Source organism: Mesoplodon bidens (assembly GCF_964165515.1).
Source record: "Mesoplodon bidens genome assembly, chromosome: 4".
NCBI lineage: Eukaryota > Metazoa > Chordata > Mammalia > Artiodactyla > Ziphiidae > Mesoplodon > Mesoplodon bidens.
Window position 1 is genome coordinate 155,480,628 of NC_138160.1, and position 24,697 is coordinate 155,505,324.

At 41.7% G+C, this 24,697-nt stretch overlaps 2 protein-coding genes across 3 annotated transcripts; both read left to right on the forward strand.

Annotated features, from left to right (window-relative positions):
* Positions 1-1,391: 1,391 nt before the first annotated feature.
* LOC308615514 (zinc finger protein 354A-like) lies at positions 1,392-9,763 on the forward strand. Of its 2 annotated transcripts, XM_081230985.1 has the most exons (4): positions 1,392-2,289; positions 6,179-6,305; positions 7,240-7,338; positions 8,769-9,763. In XM_081230985.1, the coding sequence occupies exons 1-4, from the start codon at positions 2,257-2,259 to the stop codon at positions 8,855-8,857; spliced, it is 348 nt and encodes a 115-aa protein (XP_081087111.1). In that variant the 5' UTR covers positions 1,392-2,256; the 3' UTR covers positions 8,858-9,763. The 2 variants fall into 2 exon arrangements, with proteins under 2 accessions (XP_081087111.1, XP_081087112.1); XM_081230986.1 differs by lacking the exons at positions 7,240-7,338; positions 8,769-9,763 and adding an exon at positions 6,474-7,218 and having other exon boundaries at positions 1,403-2,289.
* A 10,518-nt stretch (positions 9,764-20,281) lies between these two features.
* LOC308615513 (uncharacterized protein) lies at positions 20,282-21,901 on the forward strand. Its single transcript, XM_081230984.1, has one exon. It carries the CDS (start codon positions 20,651-20,653, stop codon positions 21,395-21,397), a length of 747 nt encoding a protein of 248 aa, XP_081087110.1. The 5' UTR covers positions 20,282-20,650; the 3' UTR covers positions 21,398-21,901.
* Positions 21,902-24,697: the final 2,796 nt, after the last annotated feature.

Consider the following 24,697-nt stretch of genomic DNA (forward strand, 5'->3'; position numbering starts at 1 on the left):
TCTTCCCTCCATTCTAACTCTCTCAGTGAGGCCTGCGAGGAGCCACCCTACTCACTTTCCCAAATGAGCCCCAAATCCCCACCACACTGCTCTTCTTTCACTTTTTCCCATAACACTTATCTCCTAAAATGTTATATAATGATATTCATGGCTTATTGTCTGCTCTCTACCTCCTTCCCCCACCCCCACCTCCAAAAACTCTTCTCCAGAGCAATGATCTCTCTTTTGCCCACTGAGGTATTTCAAATCCTTTACAATGGGGCTTGGCACATAGCAGGTGATCCATACATTTTTTTTCGAATATAAATTTCTTTCTTTATTTTTGGCTGCGTTGGGTCTTCGTTGCTGCTCACAGGCTTTCTCTAGTTGTGGTGTGAGGGGGGCTACTCTTCGTTGAAGTTCGTGGGCTTCTCATTGAGGTGGCTTCTCTTTCTTGCCGAGCATGGGCTCTAGGTGCACAGGCTTCAGTAGTTGTGGCACATGGGCTCAGTAGCTCTGGCTCACCGGCTCTAAAGCACAGGCTCAGTAGTTCTGGAACACAGGTTTAGTTGCTCCAAGGCATGTGGGGTCTTCTGGGACCAGGATTCGAACCCGTGTTCCTTGCATTGGCAGGCGGATTCTTAACCACTTAGTCACCAGGGAAGTCCTCCATACACTCTTGTTGAAAGACTTACGGGGAAATAGGTTTGTTCTTGGCGGTTGTCTACTTGCCTTGCTCTCATTTACGCAGATGCAGAGCTACAAGTGACTGCCCTGTAGGAACCTCGGTTTCCTCCTGGAAGAACCGGGAACCCAGGAGCCAGCAGCCCAAGGAGCTCGACCACGAACCCAGAATGGGGTCTGGACAAGTGATAGGCTCAGCCAGGGCTCTCCTTGCAGACAAGCTCGAAGAACTACATTTCCCAGAATCTTTTGTTCTCGCATGGACTACATTTCCCAGAGGGGCTCGCGACTGTCCCTGCCCCGCCCCTCCCGGAGTTACGTGGGGCGTCGGGCGTCGGGCGTGGGCCGTTGGCTTGAGCTGATTACCCGCCAGAGGTCCGCCAGGGCGGCACCGCGTGGAGTCCCCAGCGGAAGCTTCTGTCCGGCTGTGGCAGTTCCGGAGCCTGCAGCCTGCGGCCCGCGGAACCCCCGATGCCTGGGCGAGGTGAGCGGCGGGGGGTAGGCAGGATGCGGGAGGGAGGACCGGGCTTCGGGAGGATCCGTCGCCGGGGCATGGGACACAGGCCCAAGGGACGCGAGCCGGGTCTTTGTGGGCGCCGGCGGGCCGAGAGCCGGGCACCCCTGGCTCTGTTCGCCTGCCGCACCCAGCCATCCCACTGACGTGCCCCTGAACGAGACAGGTCGGGCACTTCGTCCCCATTGGCTGGACCCAGCCACCCTCCTGCTTCTTCCCAACCAGTTCCCAGCGCGCTACCTGCTCAGCGCCTGCCAGCATTTGAATTTGTTTCAGGCTGGCAGTGAACGTGAGAAAATTATTTCCTCCCCTTACCATCACCCCTGCACTCCCGAGTGACAGGCTTGTTTTACGCGAGAAGTGAGTCGCCAGCTTCTCCCAGTGGCAGAGCCAGGACTGGACCCAGGTCTTTGGTTTAATGTGCCCTTTCCTCAAGACAGCAGCCCCTCCCCGCCATAGGAGAGCTGATGTTTTCCCTTTTCAAAGCAGCTTTCTCTAGAAATCTGGCAATTGTTTCCTTGACAGGAGGGGGAGGAATTGGGTGGGAATGCTTGAGGTGGAGAAAAGTTGTCACATGCACGCAGGGAGGTTAGAGCAGGTGCTCTGGAGCCCGCGGTGCTTGGAACCCTGGTGCCACCCTCCCTGGCTGTGTGGACTGGGACAAGTTGCTCCCACTCTGCCCTCAGTTTCCTGATCTATAAAATGGGGTGCTGACAGTGCCAACTGTGCTGTGGGACTCGATGATGTATTGATAGGTAGTGCCTGGCATGCGGTGAGGCTCAGGGAGTTGCTGCTACTGCTGATAGAGTCCTAGGACTTTTCCTCTGAGCCAGGGAAAGAGCTGGGCCTGGACCAGGATGACCCAGCCCTTCTCTCTGGTCCTGTCTAGCCCTCGTTCCTTCTGACTTCCTTCTCTGGGGGCACTTGGCATCATTTTCAAGTGGTATAAAGGTTTCAGAGCTGCTGATTCTGAGGGGTGGAAAGCAGAAGGGGCTTCCTCCTGGTTCCCTTTTTCTTCTCTCAGATCTGGCTTCTGGAGACTTCTCCCATCCTAAGGTGAAACTGCCCAGAAAGAGGACATGGCTACTGAACAGAGGGAAGCAAGGTCTCAGGTGAGTTCATTGCCATCTCAGGTCTTAGAGATAGATGGGTTTTTTTTTTGTTATTTTACACTTAAACTGAAGTTTTCTCCCCAATACAGTCTTCACCAGGATTTGGAGCCCATGTCCTTCTGCCTTGGAAGAGTTGGTCCACCCTGGTGGATGGTGGATTGCCTAGGGAATGCTTGCCTCCAACCCCCCAATCCATGGCCTGTGTTTCTCTTTTTTTTTCTAATAGACATTCTTTTATTCATTAATCTCAATTCACTGTATGATTACTGAATTGATAGGTAAGATGTCACATGTCTTATACCACATGGGGTCAGAACAAACAAACATGCGCACTTGGCAGAGTTCCTTTCTGGCCTGTCTCCTTTGCACAGTCGTGTCCCCCTCCCTACCCTTGGCCAGAATGCTTTTCTTTTTCTTTCCGCCCCTGAGAAATCCTCATGATACCTTCGCCAGGCTTTTCCCAGTCCATAGTTTTTAGTTTTTCTCCATCTTAACTTTCTGGATCATGTGCCTTGCTTCTGTCACTCTCTTGAAAACTGATGTTGACCTGCCATTTTCATCTTTATGTTGTGAGAATGAGGGTGGGACCCCATCCAGGTGAGCCACTGTGTGAACAAAGGATAGCCATGCTGGTGGGGATGTAGATGGAGAGGTCTCTTGACTCCAAGAGCAGAGAGAAGACTCCTCAGGAAGCAGCAGTGAGAGTTTCATGGGATATTGGTAGTGGAGAGGCAGTGTATACAGTGATTCCTCAGTGGGGCTTTTGAGCCAGATGGCCAGGTTTGTGCCCATCTCCTCTGTTGCTCTTAATGGGTCTTGGGCAAAAAGCTCCACCTCTCTGTGCCTCAGTTTCTTACCTCTCTGTGCCTCAGTTTCTTCACCTGTAAAGTGAATACAACAACTGGGCCTACCTCAGAGGGTAGATGAGAGGATCCTGGGAGTTAGTGCATGGAAAGCATTCTTATCAGGGCCGGGCACATAGTAGATGTTCAATATGTGGTGGTTGTGGTAGCTAAACGATATTATTTTAGTTCATGATGTCTATCTATCTACTGTTGGTAGATAGAAATGACTATACAGTGTCCTTCCTTTACTCATCCTCATCTAACAATAGTAGTTAACATTGCTGGGGAATATCCTGAGGGCTTCACCTTTGTTCTCACTCTCATAGCGAAGCAGAAGTTATTACCCCCATTTTACACTTGAAACTGAGGCTCAACGAAGTCAGGTAACCTGAAATCAAACCCAGGTATGTCTGGCCTCTAAGTTCATGTTAGTTATCATCCAGCCTTTCCTCTGGTACATCTTTCAGAACACAGGGCAGGCCTGGCTCCCAAATGACCAGAGTTCTCTGCAATGTGATGTTGTGTATCTTTTGGACCCATGAAATGTGGTAGTGGTTGATCTTCTGAGACTGTGGCTAGGACCTGCCTCTGCATATTTGGGCTACTGTTTTCTAAGCCCTTCCCATTCCATTCCAACAGAGCCAGGCTGCTCTCTTACCCAGAATCTTCTCCATCCCTGCTTGTGAGTCCTATGTGACATTTCTCCCTAACCTCACCTGCTGCCGATACATCAGTACTATGTGGAATTGTGTGTAAAACTCAGTGACAGGACGTTTAAGACCAGAGAGAGAATATACCTACCAAGTGCTGGGTTAAAAGAAAACTTCAGTTATCGTCTTGTCTCTGCCATTGGTAAAGTATGTGACCTGGTGTCTTAACTGCCCTGGACCTTGTGTTTCTCATCTCTAAAATGAGGATTGAACGAGGAAATAGTATATGGTCCTGTCCAGCGACACTTTTCTTGTTCATATTGTTTCACGTGTTTTTCTTGTCTGCCAGTTGGATTGTAAATTCTTTTGAGGGCAAAGATCATTTCTTGTATTCCCTGCCATGTGCCAATAAATTATCTTATTATACATGCACTGCATGTTAATGTTAAAAATCTCAGAGAATAAAACAGTAAAATCACTCTTACCCCAACATCTTGAGATAATCATGGTCATACCTTTGGTATGCAGCCCTCAGAATAATTGTCTGTGTACCTTTATTTATTTATTATTTATTTATGTACATGTGTACATATGTATGTATGTATTTTTTATTTTATCATGTTAGCTTTTTATTTTGATAAAATATACATAAGATGAAATTTACCACTTTATCCATTTTTGAGTATATTGGCATTAAGTGCGTTCACAGTGTTGTGCTACCATCACTACTCTTTACCTCCATTGTATGGATTATCATTTATTACTTAACCCTATGAGATAGGCGTTGAGAGGCAGTTCCTTGGATTGGAATTCTACCTCTACCACTGACCAGCTGTGATATTGTGATTTATAATACGAAATATATATTTGGTCTTTGTCCCTGTTCCTGGCACATAATTTCCAAAACCCTTGTGATTTCCTAAGTGGTTAGTAATATGTGCTTTTTATCCCTGAAATTACTTCAGAGCAATGAAGGCACAATGGGTGTGTTTTGTATCCACACCAGAGTTTATGTTAATGAGGTTACTTTTGTACCCCACCGAAGGATGCGGGCTAATTGCCAGGGGAACCAACCTTGATTAAAGTGTTGGAATTTTCAGTCCTGCCCCCCAATAACCCCTCTTATCCATCTGTCACCACCCTAAGAGATGAAAGCTGAATCAGTCGCCAATGGTCAGTGATTTAATCAATCATGCCTATGTAATGAACCTCCATAGAAACCCAGAAGGGTTCAGAGTTCTTCCAGGTTGGTGAACATGTAGAGAGTCAGAGAGAATGGTGAATCCTGAGAGAGCATGGAAGCTGTGCACCCCTTCCCTGTGCCGCTCTTTCACCTGCCAGTTCCTATATCTTCTTTTATCATAAACCCGTAATCTAGTAAGTAAATGTTTTCCTGAGTTCTGTGAGCCACTCTGGCAAATTAATCAAACCTGAGGAGAGGGTTGTAGAAACCTCCAATTTATAGCCAGTCAGTCAGCAGCACAGGTAACAACCTGGACTTGTGATTGACATTGAAAGGGGGCCAGTCTTGTGGGAATCTGACACTATCTTCAGGTGTCAGAATTGAGTTTAATTGTAGGACACCCAGCTGGTGTCCCACAATTGCTTGGTGTGTGGAAACCCCCCCACATCTGGTGTCAGAAGTGAAGTAGTGTTGTATTAAGAGTAGCGGAGACATGCAGGGGGAGTGAGTTTTCCCTTCATACCAGCTGTGTGACTTGGATAAATTTCTCTTTGTTTTCTCTTGTGTAAAATGGGCACAATAATAGTACCTTCTTCATAGGGTTGTTGTGAAGATAAAATAAAGATATACACTAAAGGTTAATATAAAGCTCTAAGAATAGTACTTAGCCTGAAAAAAAGCATTCAATAAATTATAGCTATTTTAATTTCCATTATTACTGTCCTCAAGCTTTAGGGAGCACAGAGTGCCTTCAGTTATTTAAACTAGCTCCCTCAGTGATTATTGAGGTTGTTTCCATTTCTTTGCTGTTACTAACACCATGATAAATGTCCTTGCATGTGCATTTTTGTTCAGTGTTCATTATCAAACAAATATAGTAATTGGAGAGTTAAAGAGTATGCACATTTTAAAGCTTCTAATGTATGTTATCAAATTGCCAACAGGAAGATTATTCTAATTAACACTCCCACTAATGGCCTTAATACCTCCACCCATCTCTTGTAGCAGTTAACTCGGGGCCTGGTTCATACTTCCTGCTACTCAGTATCTATTTGTCATGGGTCAGTTGTTCATTAAGCAAATGACCTGGAACCTTCAGAACCTAGAATAATATAGAAGCATTTCATGGTAGCCCGTCTACTCCCCACTGCCGCCTTTTTCACCCTGTGTGATGGGTAGTCCTGGGTGAGCTGAGATGCTTGTCTCTACAGCTGTCAGTGACGTTTGAAGATGTGGCTGTGTTCTTTACACGGGATGAGTGGAGAAAGCTGGCTCCTTCTCAGAGAAACTTGTACCAAGATGTGATGCTGGAGAACTATAGTAACCTTGTCTCATTGGGTAAGGAAATTTTCCCTGTAGATACAGAGTTCAGAAATTGGGATACCTCAGCATCTGATTTCCTGGGTAAAAGCCCTGGGTCATTAAAAACTTTAGCTGAGTTTTGCCTTAGCACTGTGCAAACTGGATCTCCATAAATAAACCTGAAAACCTTTTTCTCCCTCGTAGGTATGGAATTGCCCCATGGATGGGACAATCTACAGAGCTGCACATTAGAAATTCCCTCACTGCAGGCAACATTTTCCCACTATGACTGAACTATGATGTGTTTGCTCATCTCTTAACAGAGAGCATCCCTCAACCTTTTTCTTTGACCCAACACTGGCTTTTTTCAATTCTCTTTTACAGGGGTCAGCAAACATTTTCTGTAAAGGGCCAGGGAGTAAATATTTTCAGCTTTGTGGGCCACATATAGTCTCTGTAACATATTCCTTTTCTCTTTTTTTTTGAACCATTCTTTGCTCAAGGGCCATGCATAAACAGACAGTGGCCTAGATTTGGCCTATGACCCATAGTTTGCTGACTGCTGCCATCTTTCAAAGGGAGTCAGATAGTGTTTTCTCATTTTAAACAAGCTACTTGGTACATAATCCTTTCCACAGATACCTGTTACAAATATTAATTTAATCTGTACATTTAACATACATTTAACAGTATATACATATTCCCTCTTGTATAGAAAGCTATTAGCACCCTGTTAATCAAGTCTGCATGTTTATCATACTTCACTAACATATAACTAAATGTTACATTGCCCCTTGCTTTTACCCTAACACACCCCTCACATTGTGGGGGCACAACTGGAGAATCCCACAGAAGTTCTCTGTATCATCCTTAGAGTTTTCCGCTCAGATCTCAGATACCTCTTTGTGTCAAGGCAAAATCAAGTCTTTTTTTTCTTTTTCTTTTTTTTTTCTTCTTTTTGGTCTATGAGCAGGACTCCCATATTCCAAATCCGAGGCGATCTCCCTGTTGCAGCAAGGAGAAGATCCCTGGAAGGTAGAGAAAGAAAGCCCTGGAGGCTGCTCTCTAGGTGAGTGGGTGGGGAATGTCTGCAGGCAGCAGTCTGGTAAATGAGTGCATGTGCAACTCGGAGATGTTGGTCAGGGAATTTTCTGCACGTTCTCAGTCCTCAAGAAGTTTTGGAGAAGGGATGCTAAGGCCCCGAGTCACAAGCTTCCTCTTCTTCTCTGATAATTACTGCACAAGTGAATCTCTCAGGATCTTTTCTCTTGTTATTTCCTGTTGTTTCAGAGGAGGGCTACATTGTCATGCTTTCATTCAGCAAACTTAGTGCATTTAAGGAACTGCAGATAATTCATTCAGACTGAAGCTCAGGGTATATGGGAAAAGAAAGAGATGAGGAAGGAAATGAGATTAGAGAGCCAGGTGGGGACCACACTATGAAGTGCCTTGGTACAGTTCTTAGGGATGGGAACTGTCCATGGTTGACTGGAGATAATTCAAGAGTTTCAAGCAGAAGAGTTGTATGGTTGATATTTTAGAAAAAATAGTCTGAGTCTGAGATACTTTAAACGTACTTCAGTAAAGGCTAAAGAAGCTGAGGTAGGTCCCTACACTGGCACACAACACCACAGTCAGAAAGCAGCAGCACTGGTGTGGGCGGAGCTCCAAGCTACGTGAAGGACTAAAGCAAGTTTCAGTGCATTATTATGACATATCGCCATTTATGTGTAAAGAAAATTACGTGGGTGTTTGTCTATATGCATTATGTGCGTGTAAGTGCCGAGAGAAAGGTCGGGGAACACCTAAGCTGGTAACTAGTTACATTTGGATTGGGACTGAGAATGGGCATTGATGAAAGGGGACTTTAGTTACATGCAATGTTATTAAAATTTTCACAGAGAATATATTCATGAGTCCTTATTACACAGTTTCAATTAAATAAGAATGGTTACTTTGGAAACACTGTTGGTCCTAGATTTGAAGTGAGGAAAAAGAAGAGGTGGGAACCTTCTGGAGATTATTCCATAATGTAGGCAAGACATTACCTGGAGGAAGGCATGTGCAGTGAGTTCAGGAAAGAGGAGAGGTCCCTTTATTAAGGGTATAGGACAGGTTCGGTGTGGGATGGGTTTCATTTGAAATGTTAGTGAAATATGGGTAGAGGTCACCAGTGGACAGCTGTAGAAGGTAAACAGGGTCAGAACTCAACAAGGACGTCAGGGAGCCATCAGTGCAAAGGTGGCATTTGAAGCGTTGAGCTGAGCAGATGAGGGAACGGAGGAGAGGACAGAGTCCCAGGAAACCTCAGTGTTTATGAGGTGGGTTAAGAAGGAAGAATCTGTGGCTGAGCCTGAGAAGAAGTCACCAGAGGAGAAAACGGGCAGATTCGGCTGTCATGGAAGTTGAGGTCTGAGAGCTGTTGACCTGGGGAGGCCAGGGCTATGGGGGAGCAGGTTCTAAGCCTCGCTCACTGCTTTCCTGTCCCGTGATAAACAGCAGTGCAACCTTGGACAGAAGGATGCAGGTCCTGCCCTGGCGGAGCTCAGTGGAGGGGGAGGCTAATCGCACACAGGGCTGTGGAATGACAGCCTCCGGTGAGGACCTTGGGGGAAGAGCTGCAGGTGCTGTGAGAACGTGGAACAGGAGGGGTGCTGTGGGCAAGGCTTCCCAAGGAAGGGCCGGATCCCACATTGTGAGAAGCGTTCAGGCACAGGAAGAGCATGTCCGAGAGTCCAGACAAAGGAAGCCGGCATGTGGAGACGGGAGCAGGGAGAGGGGGCCGGGACCTGAGAGCCAGGCATAGCCTCTGAGGAGTTGAAGTACCCTGGCCACGAGCCCAGGTTTATATTCTGCAAGGATCAGCCTGCAACCAATGTGGAGCCACCTGCCATAGACGTAGTAGGACTTGTCTGAGGTTGCTGTCGGGTCCAGACGAGTCACTGATGACCCCTCACAATGCGGGCCCAGCAGAAGGGCTGTGGGACAGGCTGTCTCGATCCCTAAAGCACCCACACCTATAGTAGAGCTCGTTCTTCCCCGTATAATGTGAGATCTTTTGAGGTGGGAACCACACTTATCTCTCCTTATATCTTTTAACTGTCACTTGGGAGAAATATTCTAATTTTGTGGGAACTGCTAGAGACCACCACAAAGTAAACAGAGAACGCAGGCAGCAGGAAACCAGTGGAGAGTTTAGGAGGGGCGTCAGGTGTGGACTGAGTATGGCGTGGAAGATCAAAGGAAGAGACGGAAGAATTGTTCCCTTTCCATTTGCCTCGGGAGCCTCTGATCCATGAGGAGTCCCCCTTCCTGAGTGAAGTGTTAGTTGGATTAAACTGAATAGAAAGTATGACTGGAGTCGAAAGCTGTCCAGAGAGACCCTGAAGACACCTAGTGGTGATGTCAAGTCCTTCTCAGGGTTGGGAAACTGTCCCCAAAGGAAAACTCTGAGTGGGTGTCTGGAGGAAGTAAGGCCATCAGAGCCAAGCATTGTGTGCATTTCTCTTGATGGGATGAACCTCCTCTCTTTGGTCAAAGGAGACAGTCAGATGGGGCGTCCTGGGTGTGCTGGCGTGTGGTTGTGTCTCTCCTGCACTCCTGGCAAGTCTCCCATTTGCCTGGACTAAAGTGCCCTTGGAACAGTTTCCCTTCCAAGGGGAGCTCACTTCCCTGTGAGCTTAGGTGAGGGACCTGGATGTTCTTGGAAGTACCTTGATCATTAACTCTAGACCAGAACTAAAAACCAACCCTTTGAACAGCCGGTGACAGAAAAGCTTATGCTTCCAGGGTAGGACTCCTAGAACCTCTAATTGCCTCCAAGTGTGTTTTTAAAATATAATTTTCACTTCAAAACTACTCACAAATAGGAAAAACAAGACAAAAAGGGAAAACAAACTGTCATCCCTGGATCTGTATGTTTCATGTTGAGAGATGGGAGGAAATGGCTCAAAGGGTACACGTCTCATCTGAATCTGTTACTTAAGAAATGAGTCCAAAGTCTAATCACTATTCTGGCATATTATGTATATAAGTTATATATATATAAAATAAGAATAATGTGATTCAATCAACTTGAAAGTCTCATGAGTTTGATTTACTCCTAACATGAAAATATTCTTTTATTAAAAAAATTTAAAATCCAGGGATGATCTAGGTAAACAGTTACCCCCAATGAAAAGGTGTTTTTCTTTCTTTGTCTTTTTCTCTTCCTTTGTTATATTTATGCAAGAATTCAGGGCAGACTGAACCTGGAAGGGTGGTCAGCTAAGGGGTTGCTTGTGGACTGCCTTCCACTCACCGAGACTTGCTGGGGCTTCATCTGCACAGAGAGTAGGGGTCTTTTTCTAATTTGCAGAAAGGTGCTGTAGGGGTTATAGCGGCAGCCTAATGAAATAACATGCAGTGATTTTAAGGAGTGAATTTCTTACAAGGTGAAAGTTGAGCCCAAATGCTCTGTAGCCCTGTTTACTATGTTTGATTTAGTCTTGTTCTCATCCCCTGCGGTCCTCTCCTGCCACCAACATCTACTGTCCTTGTAGCTGCCAGAATGGTCTATTTAAAAGATAGATCAGGTCATCTCACTCGCATGCTCAAAACCTCTAGTGGCTTCTATCACATAGAACACAATCCAAAGCCCCCAGCGTGGCCCTCAGAGGCCTTTGTGGTCTGGCCCCAGCTACCTCTTCGCCTTCACCTCCTTCCTCTCTGCCCTTCATTGGAGAACTCTAATCACCCTGGCCTCCTTGTAGTTCATCAGGAAGGCCAAGCAGGCTCCCACCTCAGGGCCTCTGCACTTGCTTTTTCCTTTCCTGGACCATTCTTCTTCCTGATGGCCAGGAGCCCACTTGACTCACTTCCTCACACTATACAGGTTTCTGCTCAGATGGCACTTTGTCAGTTGGACACAGCTCATCCTTTGTTCTTTGTCCTCCACAGGACACAGGTCCTTTGTCCTCCACATTCTTTATCCCCTCACCATGCTTCATTTTCTCTCAGAGTACTTATTACTGCAAAATAGTACATATTTATTTATTATCAGCTCTTCCTCTGGATTGTAAATTCCCCCATGCTGGGTTGTCTGTTTCATTTGTTCCCATGTCCCCAGTACCTAAAATAGTGTCTGGTCAGAGTCAGCTTCCAGTTAGTGAATGTATGAATGACTTGGTTAGGTAGTCGTGATGGAGACAGAAAAAAGGGAACCAGTTGCAGAGATATTTGGCAGATAAAAGCAACAGGACTTGGAGATGGTTTAGATATGGAAGATAGAGGAGATGGAGTTGTCAAGGATGCGTGGTTGTTTTGTGGTTTGTTCTGGGATGGACAGTGATATCATTCACTGAGATAGTGGTGCTAGGAGATCAGATTTGGGGGATGGTATAAATATGGTTTTGGATGACTTAAATTGTCTTTGGTTGACCCAGTTATTCAAGTGGAGATGTCAAATAGCCTGTTTGATTTGGAGTTTCACACCTTATAATATACCCTGGGCATTAAATGTAAATTTGGGAGACCCTGTCACTAAAGATAATTGAAACAGTGTCTGAGTTTGAGTTAGCCTGTGGAGTGGATTCAGAGTACAGCAAGAGCAAGAAAGAGCCTAGGACTCAATCTTGAGGAACTCTGGCATTTCATGGCTAGGCAGAGAGAAATGAACCCATAGGGAAGACAAGGATAAGGTGTACTATAGAAGGAAACTCGGGAGTCTAGTGTCATTGAAGTCAAGTCTCATAAAGGATGGTATCAGTAGAGGTAGGGAAAAGTAGATGAACTTGAGACATATTTAGATGGCAGAATAAACAAGTCTTGGTAATTGATTAGCGGAGGGAGAGGTGTGAAGGATGCCTTTTAAAGTTTTGATTCAGAACTGGTGCCAATTACAGACAAAAAGGTTGTACAGGTTGGGGGGAGGAAATAATCATAAATTCAGTTGAGCTGTCTTTGAGACACTCAAGTTGCTGTTTTAAGCTGGATTTTGTATAATTAGGTATGGAGAGTAGAGAAGTCTTGCCTAGAGTATGTTTATAGTTGAAGCTGGCCTGTGGAAAGAGTACAGAGTGAAAAGAATCAGGGGCCTAGCACTCAAACCTATGGAACTCCAAGGATTAAAGATCAGGTAGAGGAAAATGAGCACACAAAGGAGATTGAAGCTGGTGGAACATGAGAAGAATTTGGAGTTAAGTTCAGGGTCACTGTAGCTTAGGTAGTGAGCATCTGAAGGAAAGTGAGGGGTCACTATCAGATGCTGCTGAGAGGTAAGTTAGGTGGGGACTGAAGAGAGCATCTTGCCTTTGTCACATGAAGGTCATGGTTGCCTTAGAGTAATGGTAAGGACAGAAGCCAGAATGGAGCCCATGAGGGGTGAGTGAGCAGGAGGAGATGAATATGTGTGGGATACGACAAGGTGAGATGTGACAAGGAGGCAGTAGCTGGAGAGCTCTTCTATGCAAATATAAACAAATATTTCTTGTTTTTCTCTGTCCACTCAAATTATATTATACAGCACACATTATTCTGCCCCTTTCTCTTGATATATATTGAAACTCTTTCCATGTCAGTACATAAAGAGCTTCCTCATTCTAAGGAGTAGTTCTACGGCCTTCAGCTAGCTCTCTTCTTGGCTGGCAGAAGAGGTGATTTTGGTTGTATGTGGCTTTGGATAATGTTAGCCCAGTGGGTCCAGTTTGGGCTAGAATTTTATAAATGCTATGGTTTCTAATTAGCAATATGGATATTGGTTTAAAGCTGTACCTTTATCGTGTACCCATATGATGTCCTGGTGTATTACAGTTAGAGTTAATCCAACTGTCCATCAAAGGAATCTGGTTGAATAAGCTGAGGGACATTCTCATGGTGGAATTCTCACTGTAAATAAGAATGAGGAAGAATTCTGTAAATTCCACTGTGGGGTGATAATATTACTAAGTAGGGGAAAGTGCAGAACAGAACAGTGAGAGTAGGAGTTTTATCAAAGGAAGGAGGAGATACCAAAAAAGAAAAAGTGTATATTTGCTTATATTAAAAAAAATAGAGAAGCCAAATAAAAAAAGGATAAAAGCAGATCTATAAAAATGGTTACCTATAAGGTGAAGGAAGGAAAAGAAAAAGTATTGAGAGAACAAGGATAGAATGTAGAATTTTTTTAGGTATCTTGTTTTTATAATGTTGACTTTGGAACCATAAAAATGTTTTATAGGGCTTCCCTGGTGGCGCAGTGGTTGAGAGTGCGCCTGCCGATGCAGGGGTTCGTGCCCCGGTCCGGGAAGATACCACATGCCGCAGAGCGGCTGGGCCGTGAGCCATGGCCACTGAGCCTGCGTGTCCAGAGCCTGTGCTCCACAGCGGGAGAGGTCACAACAGTGAGAGGCCCAAGTACCGCAAAAAAATAAAAAAATTATAAATTATAAAACAAGATTAAACAAAAATGAAAAAGTGTTCCATAAATATTGAAAGCAAAATGAAACAAATGACCCTAATTGTGTTTCAGGTTGTTGGCTTAGTCACAGAGAAAAATAATCTCAAATGCTTTTAAATCACAGCAGCTTGAATAAAGATCCTTAGTGATTTATATAAATATTATGGTTTATAATAAGACATATATATTTGGTACAGAGCTCCTAAAACCCTGGGAATTCCTAGGTGATGAGAGCCACAACGGTGTCTTTGTTATGTTAATGAGGTTTCTTTTGGACCCTATCTTAGGATGGGGCCTGGTTGCCAGGATCAATCATGTGATTAGAGGTTTGAAAGTTGACCTCCAGGGAGGGGAGGGGGACTGGAGGTTGAATTAGTTGCCAGTGGCCAATGATTTAATCAATCATGCCTTTATAATGGCGCCTCCATAGAAACCCAAAAGGACAGATTCAGAAAGCTTCTGGGTTGATGAATATGTGGAGATCTGGGGAGAGTGGTGTACTTAGAGAGGGCTTAGAAATTCCATGCCCTTTCCCCATACATTGACCTGTGCATCTCTTCCATCTGTTCCCAAGTTATATCCTCTTATAATTACCTGGTGATCTAGTAAGCAGAATGTTTCCCTGAGTTCCATGAGCCACTGTAGCAAATTAACCAAACGTAAGAAGGGGGTCGTGGGAACCTCTGATTTATAGCCAGTTGGTCAGAAGTACAGATGATAACCTGGGTTTGTGACTGGTGTCTGAGGGAGGCAGGGGGCAGTCTTGTAGGACTGAACGCTTATCCTGTGGGATATGATGCTATCTCCAGGTAGATAATGTCAGAGTTGAGCTGAATTGAGGACACCCAGTTGGTATCCAAGAATTGCTTATTATTGATGTGGAAACTGCCCCCCCACCACCACATTGGAATTGGGTGAAGAACATGTAATTAATGCCTTACAGGCAAAAATAACTTCAAACAATAATGTTGATTTTGGTGGTTATAATAAAAATATGTGGTTATGTTTACAAATAGAGTTCTTATCTTTGAGAAATGTGTCTGAAGTATTATTGATGAAATGATATAATACGGAGTTAGTGTACTTGAGCATATGCTAATGAAAGAGATGTAAGGGAGTTGTATTAATTTTCTCACCTGCTCCAACAAAGTGCCACAAACTGTGTGGCTTTAAACAACAGAAATTTATTGTCTCACAGTTTTGTGGGACCATGCTCCCTCTGAAACTCCAGGTAGAATCCTTCCTTGCGTCTCCCTACCTTCTGGATGTGGCCAGTGGTCCTTGTTCCTTGGCTTGCAGCTGCATCACTCCAGTCTCTGCTTCTCTTGTCACTTGGTGTTCCCCTGGGGTATCTTGACATGGTCTTTCTGTGCTTGCCTGTGTCCAAATTTCCCTTTTATAAAGACACCAGTCATATTAGAACCTACCCTAATCACCTCATCTCAACTTGATTGAATCTGCAAAGTTACTTAACCGTACCAAATAAGGTTATATTCTGAGTTATTGGAAATTAGGACTTCAACATATCTTTTTTGGGTGATGCAATTCAACCCATAATAAGGTAATAGATGAAACAGCATTAGTGATTGTTGATGCTGGCTTGGCAATTCATTGTACAATTCACTCTACTTTTGTACATGCTGAACATCTTCCATAATAAAAAGCGTTAAAAATCAGAATTACCAACAACAGAATTTCTAAAACAGCATTTCTCTTTTTCACCAACACAGGCATTCTGGAATACATTTACAGATGTGTAGTTCTGCCCCCATCGTGGTGTTGTGTGTAATTCTCAGCATATAGCTCCCTCAATTCTCTGACTCTAGAAAACCTTATGAGACTGCAAATGCATGTGACATTTTTATAGGAATAATTTTGAATCTGACCACCTGTAGGATAAGGTGGGAAGGATATAGGTCTGGAAAGTTGGCTTGGGTTCAAAGATTTTGATGCTGCCTTTAGCCCTCACACTATCCCTCCATCTAATCTATGGCTAATCCTTTAAAATCCCATTTTAGACATTTCTTCCCCCAAATTCTGGCCACCACTAGTACGCCTTCCCAGCTTGTACTTGCTACTATCTGAGGGTAGTTTGGATGTTGTTGTAAGCTCACATTTTCATCCATTTCTGTCTTGTGTTTTTGTTGTATAAATGACCACACTTCTCCTTTTTTGTCTCTAATGCCAAACTGGGAGCTCCTTAAAGAAGTTAACTGTTTCTTTTCATTACCAGATCTGGAATGTCTTGTGGATCACATGCCTAAGATAGAGCCTGACATGTTGTAGGTGCTTTTTAAGTATTTGATGAATGAATTAAATAAGGAGCAGTCAGTGCTTTTTGAAATAATAAGAGGAGTTCTATATAGTAAGAAGGTTAAGTTCAGTGGGAAGTAATACTAGAAAGGTGAGAAACAGGTCAGAGGATCAACTTGAAGGTCAATAGCAATAGTCACTATTGAGTAAGGAGATCCTGAACTTGGATGTATTAATGATGGTTGTTAGAGACATCTTAGTGAAGAGATTCAAGGGAATTTGATGACTGACTAGACTTGGAATGCAGGGGAGAGAAGCTTCTGAGATGAAACTAAGAATTCATTGCAAAGGATCTGAAGAAGTTATGATATAATTCAGAACTTGGAAACACAAAAAGAGTTTGAAAGGAATGCACTGGATTCGGATTTGGACAAGCTGAATTTGAAGAAAAATACTCAAATGAAGAGTCTAGCAGGCAGCTGGAAATCCCTCTGTAAAGTGTTTTGAGGCTCAGGATAGTCATTCAGATAGGAGGTGTGGGAGTGGATGAAATCATCTAGGGAGAGAAGGTTGAAGAGAGACTCACAGAGATTCATAAGCAACAAGGGAGGAGAAACTAGACCTAATGACAGGAACTAGTCAGGGCGGTGGTCATTGGCAAAATCACCTGTACTCTAAACTTCTGACCTAAGTCATAACCTTGTTCATGAGTTAGCTCAGGCCCAGGCTTGATTCTGGGAGAGAGCAAAAGTTGAACTGCGCTTCAGGAGACATATCTTAGACCTACAGAAAACTTTAAGCAGACCATAAAGAACAGTTAGGATGTCCATAATCCAGGACTCATGTCCCCTTCATTGGGAAACATGACTGTTTTAAGTTATTAGTCCCATTCTGGACTAAGGCATTGGCACTTGAAGTAGAGTCGAGGTGAGTTTCCCAGTATTGGTATGGAACCTTGTAGCTATAATTACTTCCATTAAAAAATAAAAACTCCCCATGTCCTGTTTCTCTATTCTCCTTTAAACAGAACTTTTCAAAAGCATTTCTATACTTGATGTCTCCATGTTCTCACCTCCCATTGTTTCTTCTGTGCACTCCACTAGGGCTTTCTTCCTTACTATTCCATGAAAAGCAGTTATTAAATCCCAAACAGTCTCCATCTTGGCACAATCAGGGTTAAGTTTTTAATTCTTAAATTGTTTAACAAAGTTGATCATTGCCTCCTCACTGGAGTACTTTCTTCCTTTGGCTTCTGGACCACCATATTCTTCTGCTTTTCTTCCTTTTCTTGCCCTCTAGTATTACAATGCCTAAGTAATTTTTTCAGTTCTTCAGCTTTTTTTCTTTTTTGGCTGCGTTGGGTCTTCATTGCTGCGCACGGGCTTTCTCTAGTTGCAGCAAGCGTGGGTTCTTTGTTGCGGTGTGTGGACTTCTCATTGTGATGGCTTCCCTTGTTGCAGAGCACGGGCTCCAGGTGCACAGGCTCAGCAGTTGTGGATCATTACCTGGTCCATAGTAGGCAGTTAATAAATATTTGTGAATGGAAAGGATGTCTCCAGCATATGCAAAGATAACAAAATAAGAAAAAAACATGTAGTGCTCCAGAAACTGCATGTAGTTCAGCATACATGGCAAGAAACCAGGGGAGGGAGATGAGTACCAAGGTGAATGAAGATCAGATCATGAAACACCTTGTTGACCATGTTAAGTACTCTGGACCTTACTTATATACAAATCATTGAAGATAAGTTGGAGGATCTTACAGAAGTTTGCAACATGGTAAGATGTGGATTTTAGATTACTGTGGCTACAGTGTGGAGACTGAATTGACAGCAAGATTTGAGGTGGGGAGACTTGTTAGGAGTCTATGGTGGAACAGTAAAGCATGAGAAACAGAGTACCATTTAGGTACCCGAGCCCAGTGCTCAGGGCTCTAGTAAAGTTGTTGGTTGTAAAACTGCAGTCTTTACATACAGACCTAAGGCAGGGTCTCTAACTTTGCCTTATAAACTACAATCCAAAATTTTGGAATCTTGCTATCTTCTTCCCAGCTCGTGTAGTAACCTAGAACCAATGACTGATGAAAGTACTCCATTTTTACCACTGCCTCCCACACTTGTGCCCAAATAATGTTATTGAAATTTGGATCACTTAAGCAAGACTTAGATGGAAAAGGAAATTGAAAGGTGTTGAACAGAAAATAAAGAACTCCTCTTTCTGTTAAATAGTAAAGATTAGAGAGCAGATAGGTTTTGTGATTGGCTAAGTGAAAAAGAGCTATTACACAAAATGCACATTATGGTCTCTTCCAGAAGATGTGGTTCCTAATTTAATGAGTGATTTATTGATACTTATCTATATATGTATTTTAAAATGAGTGTTATTCTCACTTGCTCGGCTTGGCAAATATCAGTGCCTTAAAAAAATAGTAAAGATGGGTGCATATAAAATTAGTCAGAGAGGGTGTGTAGAGTTGGGGGGAAAATCCCAAACCCTAGGGAAAGCAGTTTTAAAGTGGAAATAGAAAGTTACTCATGAAGGAAACTGAGAAGTTAACACTGGTAGAAGAAAAGAGAAAAGCAGAATATATTATGTTCACCAAGCAGATAGAATCTGTAAACAGGTGAGAAAGTGAATGTCAGATAGGAATCTCAAAATACAGTGAGTTGCAAAGGAGCCCTTTAAATGGTAACTCTAGCCCAGGAGAAAATGCCAAAATATATGTATACCTATTCCCCACCAGAATTTAATATTCAATGAATTGTGTCCTTACCCAACTTTAAAATTTATTGAATTTAATTCTGTTTTTTACCACCTTATCATGTTAGCCCTTTTTACCTTTTTATGTTTATTCCTGTCTTATTGATCTTTGACTCTTTTCTGTGCTGCTTGCATAGCATCTCCTGCTTGATAAATGAGCAAGGCTGCTTTCTTATCTTGCAACTTTTGGCTTCATGCCTACCTGTTGGCACCTCTGTAGATTAATTCAGTAATTACTTCCTGTTTGAACTGGCTCTGAAACCCTCCCACTGCTTGTATAATGTACTGTCCTGGAAGGCAACTTCTCATGCAAGTCTTGAATCCCCTGTGTGTGTGTGTGTGTATGTGTGTGTGTGTGTGTGTATGAAATTAATATATAAATAATTGAGATTATTTGACATTGTTCAAATTAGGTATATATAAGTTATTAAGGAAGGTTAACAAAACAAACATTTTGTGTATAATTCAGATGCCATTAGGAGGATCTGTAGGTGAATAGGGCATGCTAATCTGCTTGCAGAGAACATTAGGGTAGAAAAGGAAAGTGAAAAATATTTAGATATAGATATATATAATTACATATATAGAATATATAGATATATATTTTTAACACTGTGGTGAGTGCCTATAATAACAGGAATGCTCTATGGAAACTCACAGTCAAGAAGGGGCTCAGAGCTAACTTTTGAACTGAATCTGAAGGATACAAAGGAATTTGGCATGAGGGAAAAGGGATGAAGACTTTCCAGGTTAGGAATGATTACACAAAGAAGAAAAATGTCATGAAGATAATTTAGGATTCTATCATAGGCTTTGGACTCTGATCCCAGGCTGCCTTTTCCAATTCATGGCTCCCCTTTGAATCCCTCTTCTCCATTTTCCATTAGCCAATTCTTCTGATCACTCTTACACTCACCCTCTTTAAATGTGTTGTTTAATCTTTTCTCCACCCTGTTGTTCTCAACTCCTGTTGATTGTTTCTCTGTACTGCTTAAATCTCCTAAGTTTTTCTTCTTACTGTTTTTGGCCATATACCAAGACCTTATTTAAATACCATCATTATTCAGTCTATACATTAGTCTCAGTAGCCAAATGCTGTATCACATGGAACATCTTCAGTTTTTTCTTTCCCTTCCAGGATGGAAGAACAGTTATAAAACCAAAAAGTCAACTGAAACACAAGGTTCTTCATTTCAGGAGCTGATAATGAAAAGATCCAAAAGGAGTGGACCCTGGGACTTCAAATTAGAAAACCCCTGCAAATATGAAGACAGATTAGAGAAAAAGCAGAAGAAAAAAGAAAGTGTTCAGATAGTTTCAGTCGCTCACAAAAAAATCCTCACTGTAGAAAGAAAACATAAAAATTCTGAATTTGGCCAAAACTTCAGCCCAAAGTCAGTCCTTGTTAGGCAACAGATGGTTCCCAGAGAAAAAAACCCACCAAAATGTGAAATACAAGGAAACGGCTTCAAACAGAATTCCAATTTATTTAATCAACAAAAAATCAACACAGCCAGGAAACGTTATAAATGTAGTATGTGTGAGAAAACCTTCACTAATACTTCATCCCTTCGTAAACATGAGAAAAACCATAGTGGAGAGAAATTGTTTAAATGTAAAGACTGTTCAAAAGCCTTTAACGAAAGTTCAGCTCTTATTCAACATCAAATAACTCATACTGGAGAGAAACCATATATATGTAAAGAATGTGGGAAAGCCTTCACTCTCAGTACATCCCTTTATAAACACCTAAGAACACACACTGTGGAGAAATCCTATAGATGTAAAGAATGCGGTAAATCCTTCAGCAGAAGGTCAGGCCTTTTTATACATCAAAAAATCCATGCTGGAGAAAACCTCTATAAATATAATCCAGGTAGGAAGGCATCTAGTTGCAACACATCCCTTCCTGGATGTCAGAGAATGAATTCCAGAAAGAAGTCCTATTTATGTAATGAATGTGGCAATACCTTTAAGTCTAGTTCATCCCTTTGTTATCATCAGAGGATACACACAGGAGAGAAACCTTTTAAATAGTGAATGTGGGAGAGCCTTCAGTCAGAGTGCATCTCTTATTCAACATGAAAGAATTCACACTGGAGAAAAGCCTTATAGATGTAATGAATGTGGAAAAGGTTTCACTTCTATTTCACGACTTAACAGACACCGAATAATTCATACTGGTGAGAAGTTTTATAATTGTAATGAATGTGGTAAAGCCTTAAGTTCCCACTCAACACTTATTATTCATGAAAGAATTCATACTGGAGAGAAACCATGTAAATGTAAAGTGTGTGGGAAAGCCTTCAGACAAAGTTCAGCTCTCATTCAACATCAGAGAATGCATACTGGAGAAAGACCCTATAAATGTAATGAGTGTGGGAAAACATTCAGGTGTAACTCATCCCTTAGTAATCATCAGAGAATTCACACAGGAGAGAAACCATATCGATGTGAAGAATGTGGGATATCTTTTGGCCAAAGATCAGCTCTTATTCAACATCGAAGGATTCATACAGGAGAGAAACCCTTCAAATGTAATACATGTGGGAAAACTTTTAGACAAAGCTCATCACGTATTGCCCATCAGAGAATTCATACTGGAGAGAAACCCTATGAATGTAATACATGTGGGAAACTTTTCAATCACAGGTCATCTCTTACTAATCATCATACAATTCATATTGAAGAGAACCCCTAGAAAGTAGGTTTGCATGTGTGACATTCTGAAAGCAAAGCTCATCAGAATACATGAAAGTGATGTAATAAATGTAATGGATATGAAAAGCCATTCTACGATTTAGTCATCAAATAATAAATTCCAAGGATAAACCTATGTAATAGATAATGAGAAAAGTGGAAATTGTTCAGTCCTATCAGACACTTTATAATAACCTAAAATGAAGAATTCCTGACTGGAGACATTGACTTTGGGCATTTGTAAAGTAATTGTTTTCTCTACAGCATTGCATGCTGCATATCATATGTCATTGTTGTAAACATCTGGGTGATGAGGGGAAGTGTGCACTGGATTTCCTGTTAAACTGTAAACTTAATACTTTTAAAAAAATAACTGACATTGTAATAGTATATAAAAGATGTGGTCAAAGAAATTATACATTTTTAGAGAAAAGGACCAAATGAAAGTTAAAAATGAATTGTAAACTACCTCTGACTTTCTGGGGTTTGTCCTTTTCGTGACTTGATGTCATACTTTGTGTCTGGATTTCATTTGAAAGTAGAAATAAAAGTCTGTTCTCTTCCTTTGTTCTAGTAATTGCTGTGAATTGGAAATTTTCTACACAATTTTTAATTCTGTTCTCAGAATTATTTTTTTCTCTGAAGTCATTTATTATGAAATTATACATGCTATATACTGTGAGCTGTCATCTTAAGTATATTAAATGGAAAAATAAGCAATTTTCAAGTTTAAAGCTATTAAATTATATTTAATATATATTATACATATATATTTAATAACATATATTCTAAATTCACAGCAGAAGGGGCTGTCAAAAGTAGTTTAATGAATCTAGCATATGTGCCAAAATATTGAAAGGTACATCAATCACTTCATGAAATAAAGAGTATGTTTTTCCTACTTGGTGTTCTCTAGTGTCAAACAATTTTAAGAAAACAAAAGGAGTAATTTATAAGCAACTCAGTAGTTTGGTTGGTTGGTTGCTTGAGTCCCAGCTTTGGGACTGCACACTGGGAATTTTAAGAAAAAAGTCACAGGCCTTCAAGAAGCCATGAATGGAGGAAAGGGGATGGAGGACTATCAGATGAGTAAAGCAAATTATTATGTCACTGTATGTAAGTGTGGTTGTTTTAACAGGCAGATAGATAGGTTGTGACAATATGTTGCAGTGCAAGAAAGTTGTAGAGATGTGGACATGATGAAGGAGAGATTGAATGTAACCAAGGAAACCTGGTGACATCAGAGAAAGCTTTCCAGAGGCAATGATGCCTGAGCCAGGTTTTGAAAGAATAATAAGAACTCTCCAGAGGATGAGATAAGCATTCCAAATAGGAGAGGTAGAGGTGAGTAATACCATGACACCTTTATGGAAACTCAAGTATAGAACTAATGAGCAGGAGAATGGAAGATGTTAAAGTCTGAGTAGAAGGCAGAGGCCAGAACACAAAGGGCCTATTTGCCACGAAAAGAAGTTTGGATTTTATCCTGAAATTGATGGAGTCAGTTAAAAATGTTAAGCAAGGAACATTGTTCTGGCAACGATGTATAGAGGGTGAATTTAGTATGTATTAAAGCTGTATAGACTGATGCCTAGAAATCTGGGCTATGGTAATTCAAGTGATAGGTGAATGAGAGTCCAAACTCAAGCAGGGATAGCATATATGGAGAACAGGAGACAAGATAATGGATTAGAAACAAGTCATGGTGTTCACAAGCAAAGAGATGAGGTTGGTGAATGAGAAGGCTAAGCTGACTCGAAGGTAGGGTTGCCAGGTATCCTGTGTATACTGGATATGTCTCGTATTGAATGATTTTGAACTGCATTCTGTATTGATTTTGTCAGGTCACCCTTATTGTAATAAGTTGTGCTTTTTCCCAGTAATGAAAATCGAGCAGTTGAAACTATTTTTCTGCTTCAGTAATTGACACTTAAATGACTTAGGTGGCAATGCTAGCTGAAAATTGTATCTCCACAAAGACCAAAACAATCCCTTATAGTCTCTCTCGTATTTTTGGCTGAGGAAAGACCAAAGTTGGGGGGGCGGGGTGGGTGTAGGAGAAGGTAAATAAGAATTGAGAGTCTTTTCTTTTCCATATTAAAGAAAGGAAAAGACTTCTTTTTGTCAAAGTCTCAAGTTGTAAGCAAGTAATCACCATTAATTAGAGATTACTTTGGATCAGTACACATGCTCTGAAAATCAACAGTGGCCATGCTTCTGACAGTTAGCAAGTTAAAGAGACTGCAGCTTCTGAAAGTGAGCCAATTTGTTACTATCCCATGCCTGTAGACAAGTCAGTCAGCAGATACCTCAGTCTAGTGACCATACTTCTGAAAGTTTGCCAGGCAATAACCACATTATTTCAGTGATCACACTAACATAATTGAAAGTCTGTCAATCAATAAACACCCCTGCTTCTGAAAATCCACCAATCCTTGAACCAAGCTTCCCAAAACCTTGTATGAGATCAGCTGTGGCTTTCTTTGGGAAGGTTCTTCCTTGCGAATACAGCTCTCGCTTGCAGCCATACATGATGTCCACCTTTTCCGCATCACATATCAAAGTTCAATTTATTGTTAGTTGGTAACAACTTCTACAGTTCAACCCCAATTTACTGTTATAACTTTAGCCTCGTCAGTGACAAACATAATCATGGTGCCATGAGACTATCAAATTCAATATTTTCAATTTCTGTGGTGTTTGCTATCATCTAGTATTTGAATCCCAAATGCAAATGTAAATTCATGATTAATTTTCAGAATATTGTTTTTCTATTAAATGAGGGAAAAAATCCTTTTGAACCTTTTCCACAGCATGAAACTGTTCATTCAATATGAAAAAGTGATAGAAAGTCATTTATAAACCAGTATCTATTAACAGCTAAACCTAAGAGATATAGGATTATCTCAGCTATAAACAGATAAAATACATTTTCTAATTAAAACAAATTCGGATGAAAATAAAATAATCACAGCAGAAGTTGTAATGACCGTCCACCTTGTGTATCATCATTATCAATCTTTTCAGCACAAATGACTGGTCAAACATACCAGGAGTATTTTCTGATTCTAAAATTGCAAAAAAAATTTAAGTGCCAGGATAAAATGCTGCAACAATTAAAAAATGTAATAGCTCTATTTACTATTACAGAGATTATTAAAGATCTAAAATGCCTTGTCTTTTTACAACACAGCCCAAGGTGCAAGTAATCACAATACTGAAAAATAAATCCCTTTGCTTGTATGTTTTTCTCGTGAAAAAGGCTTGCTTAGAAGGCTGCTGCTCACTTATTGAGTTAATG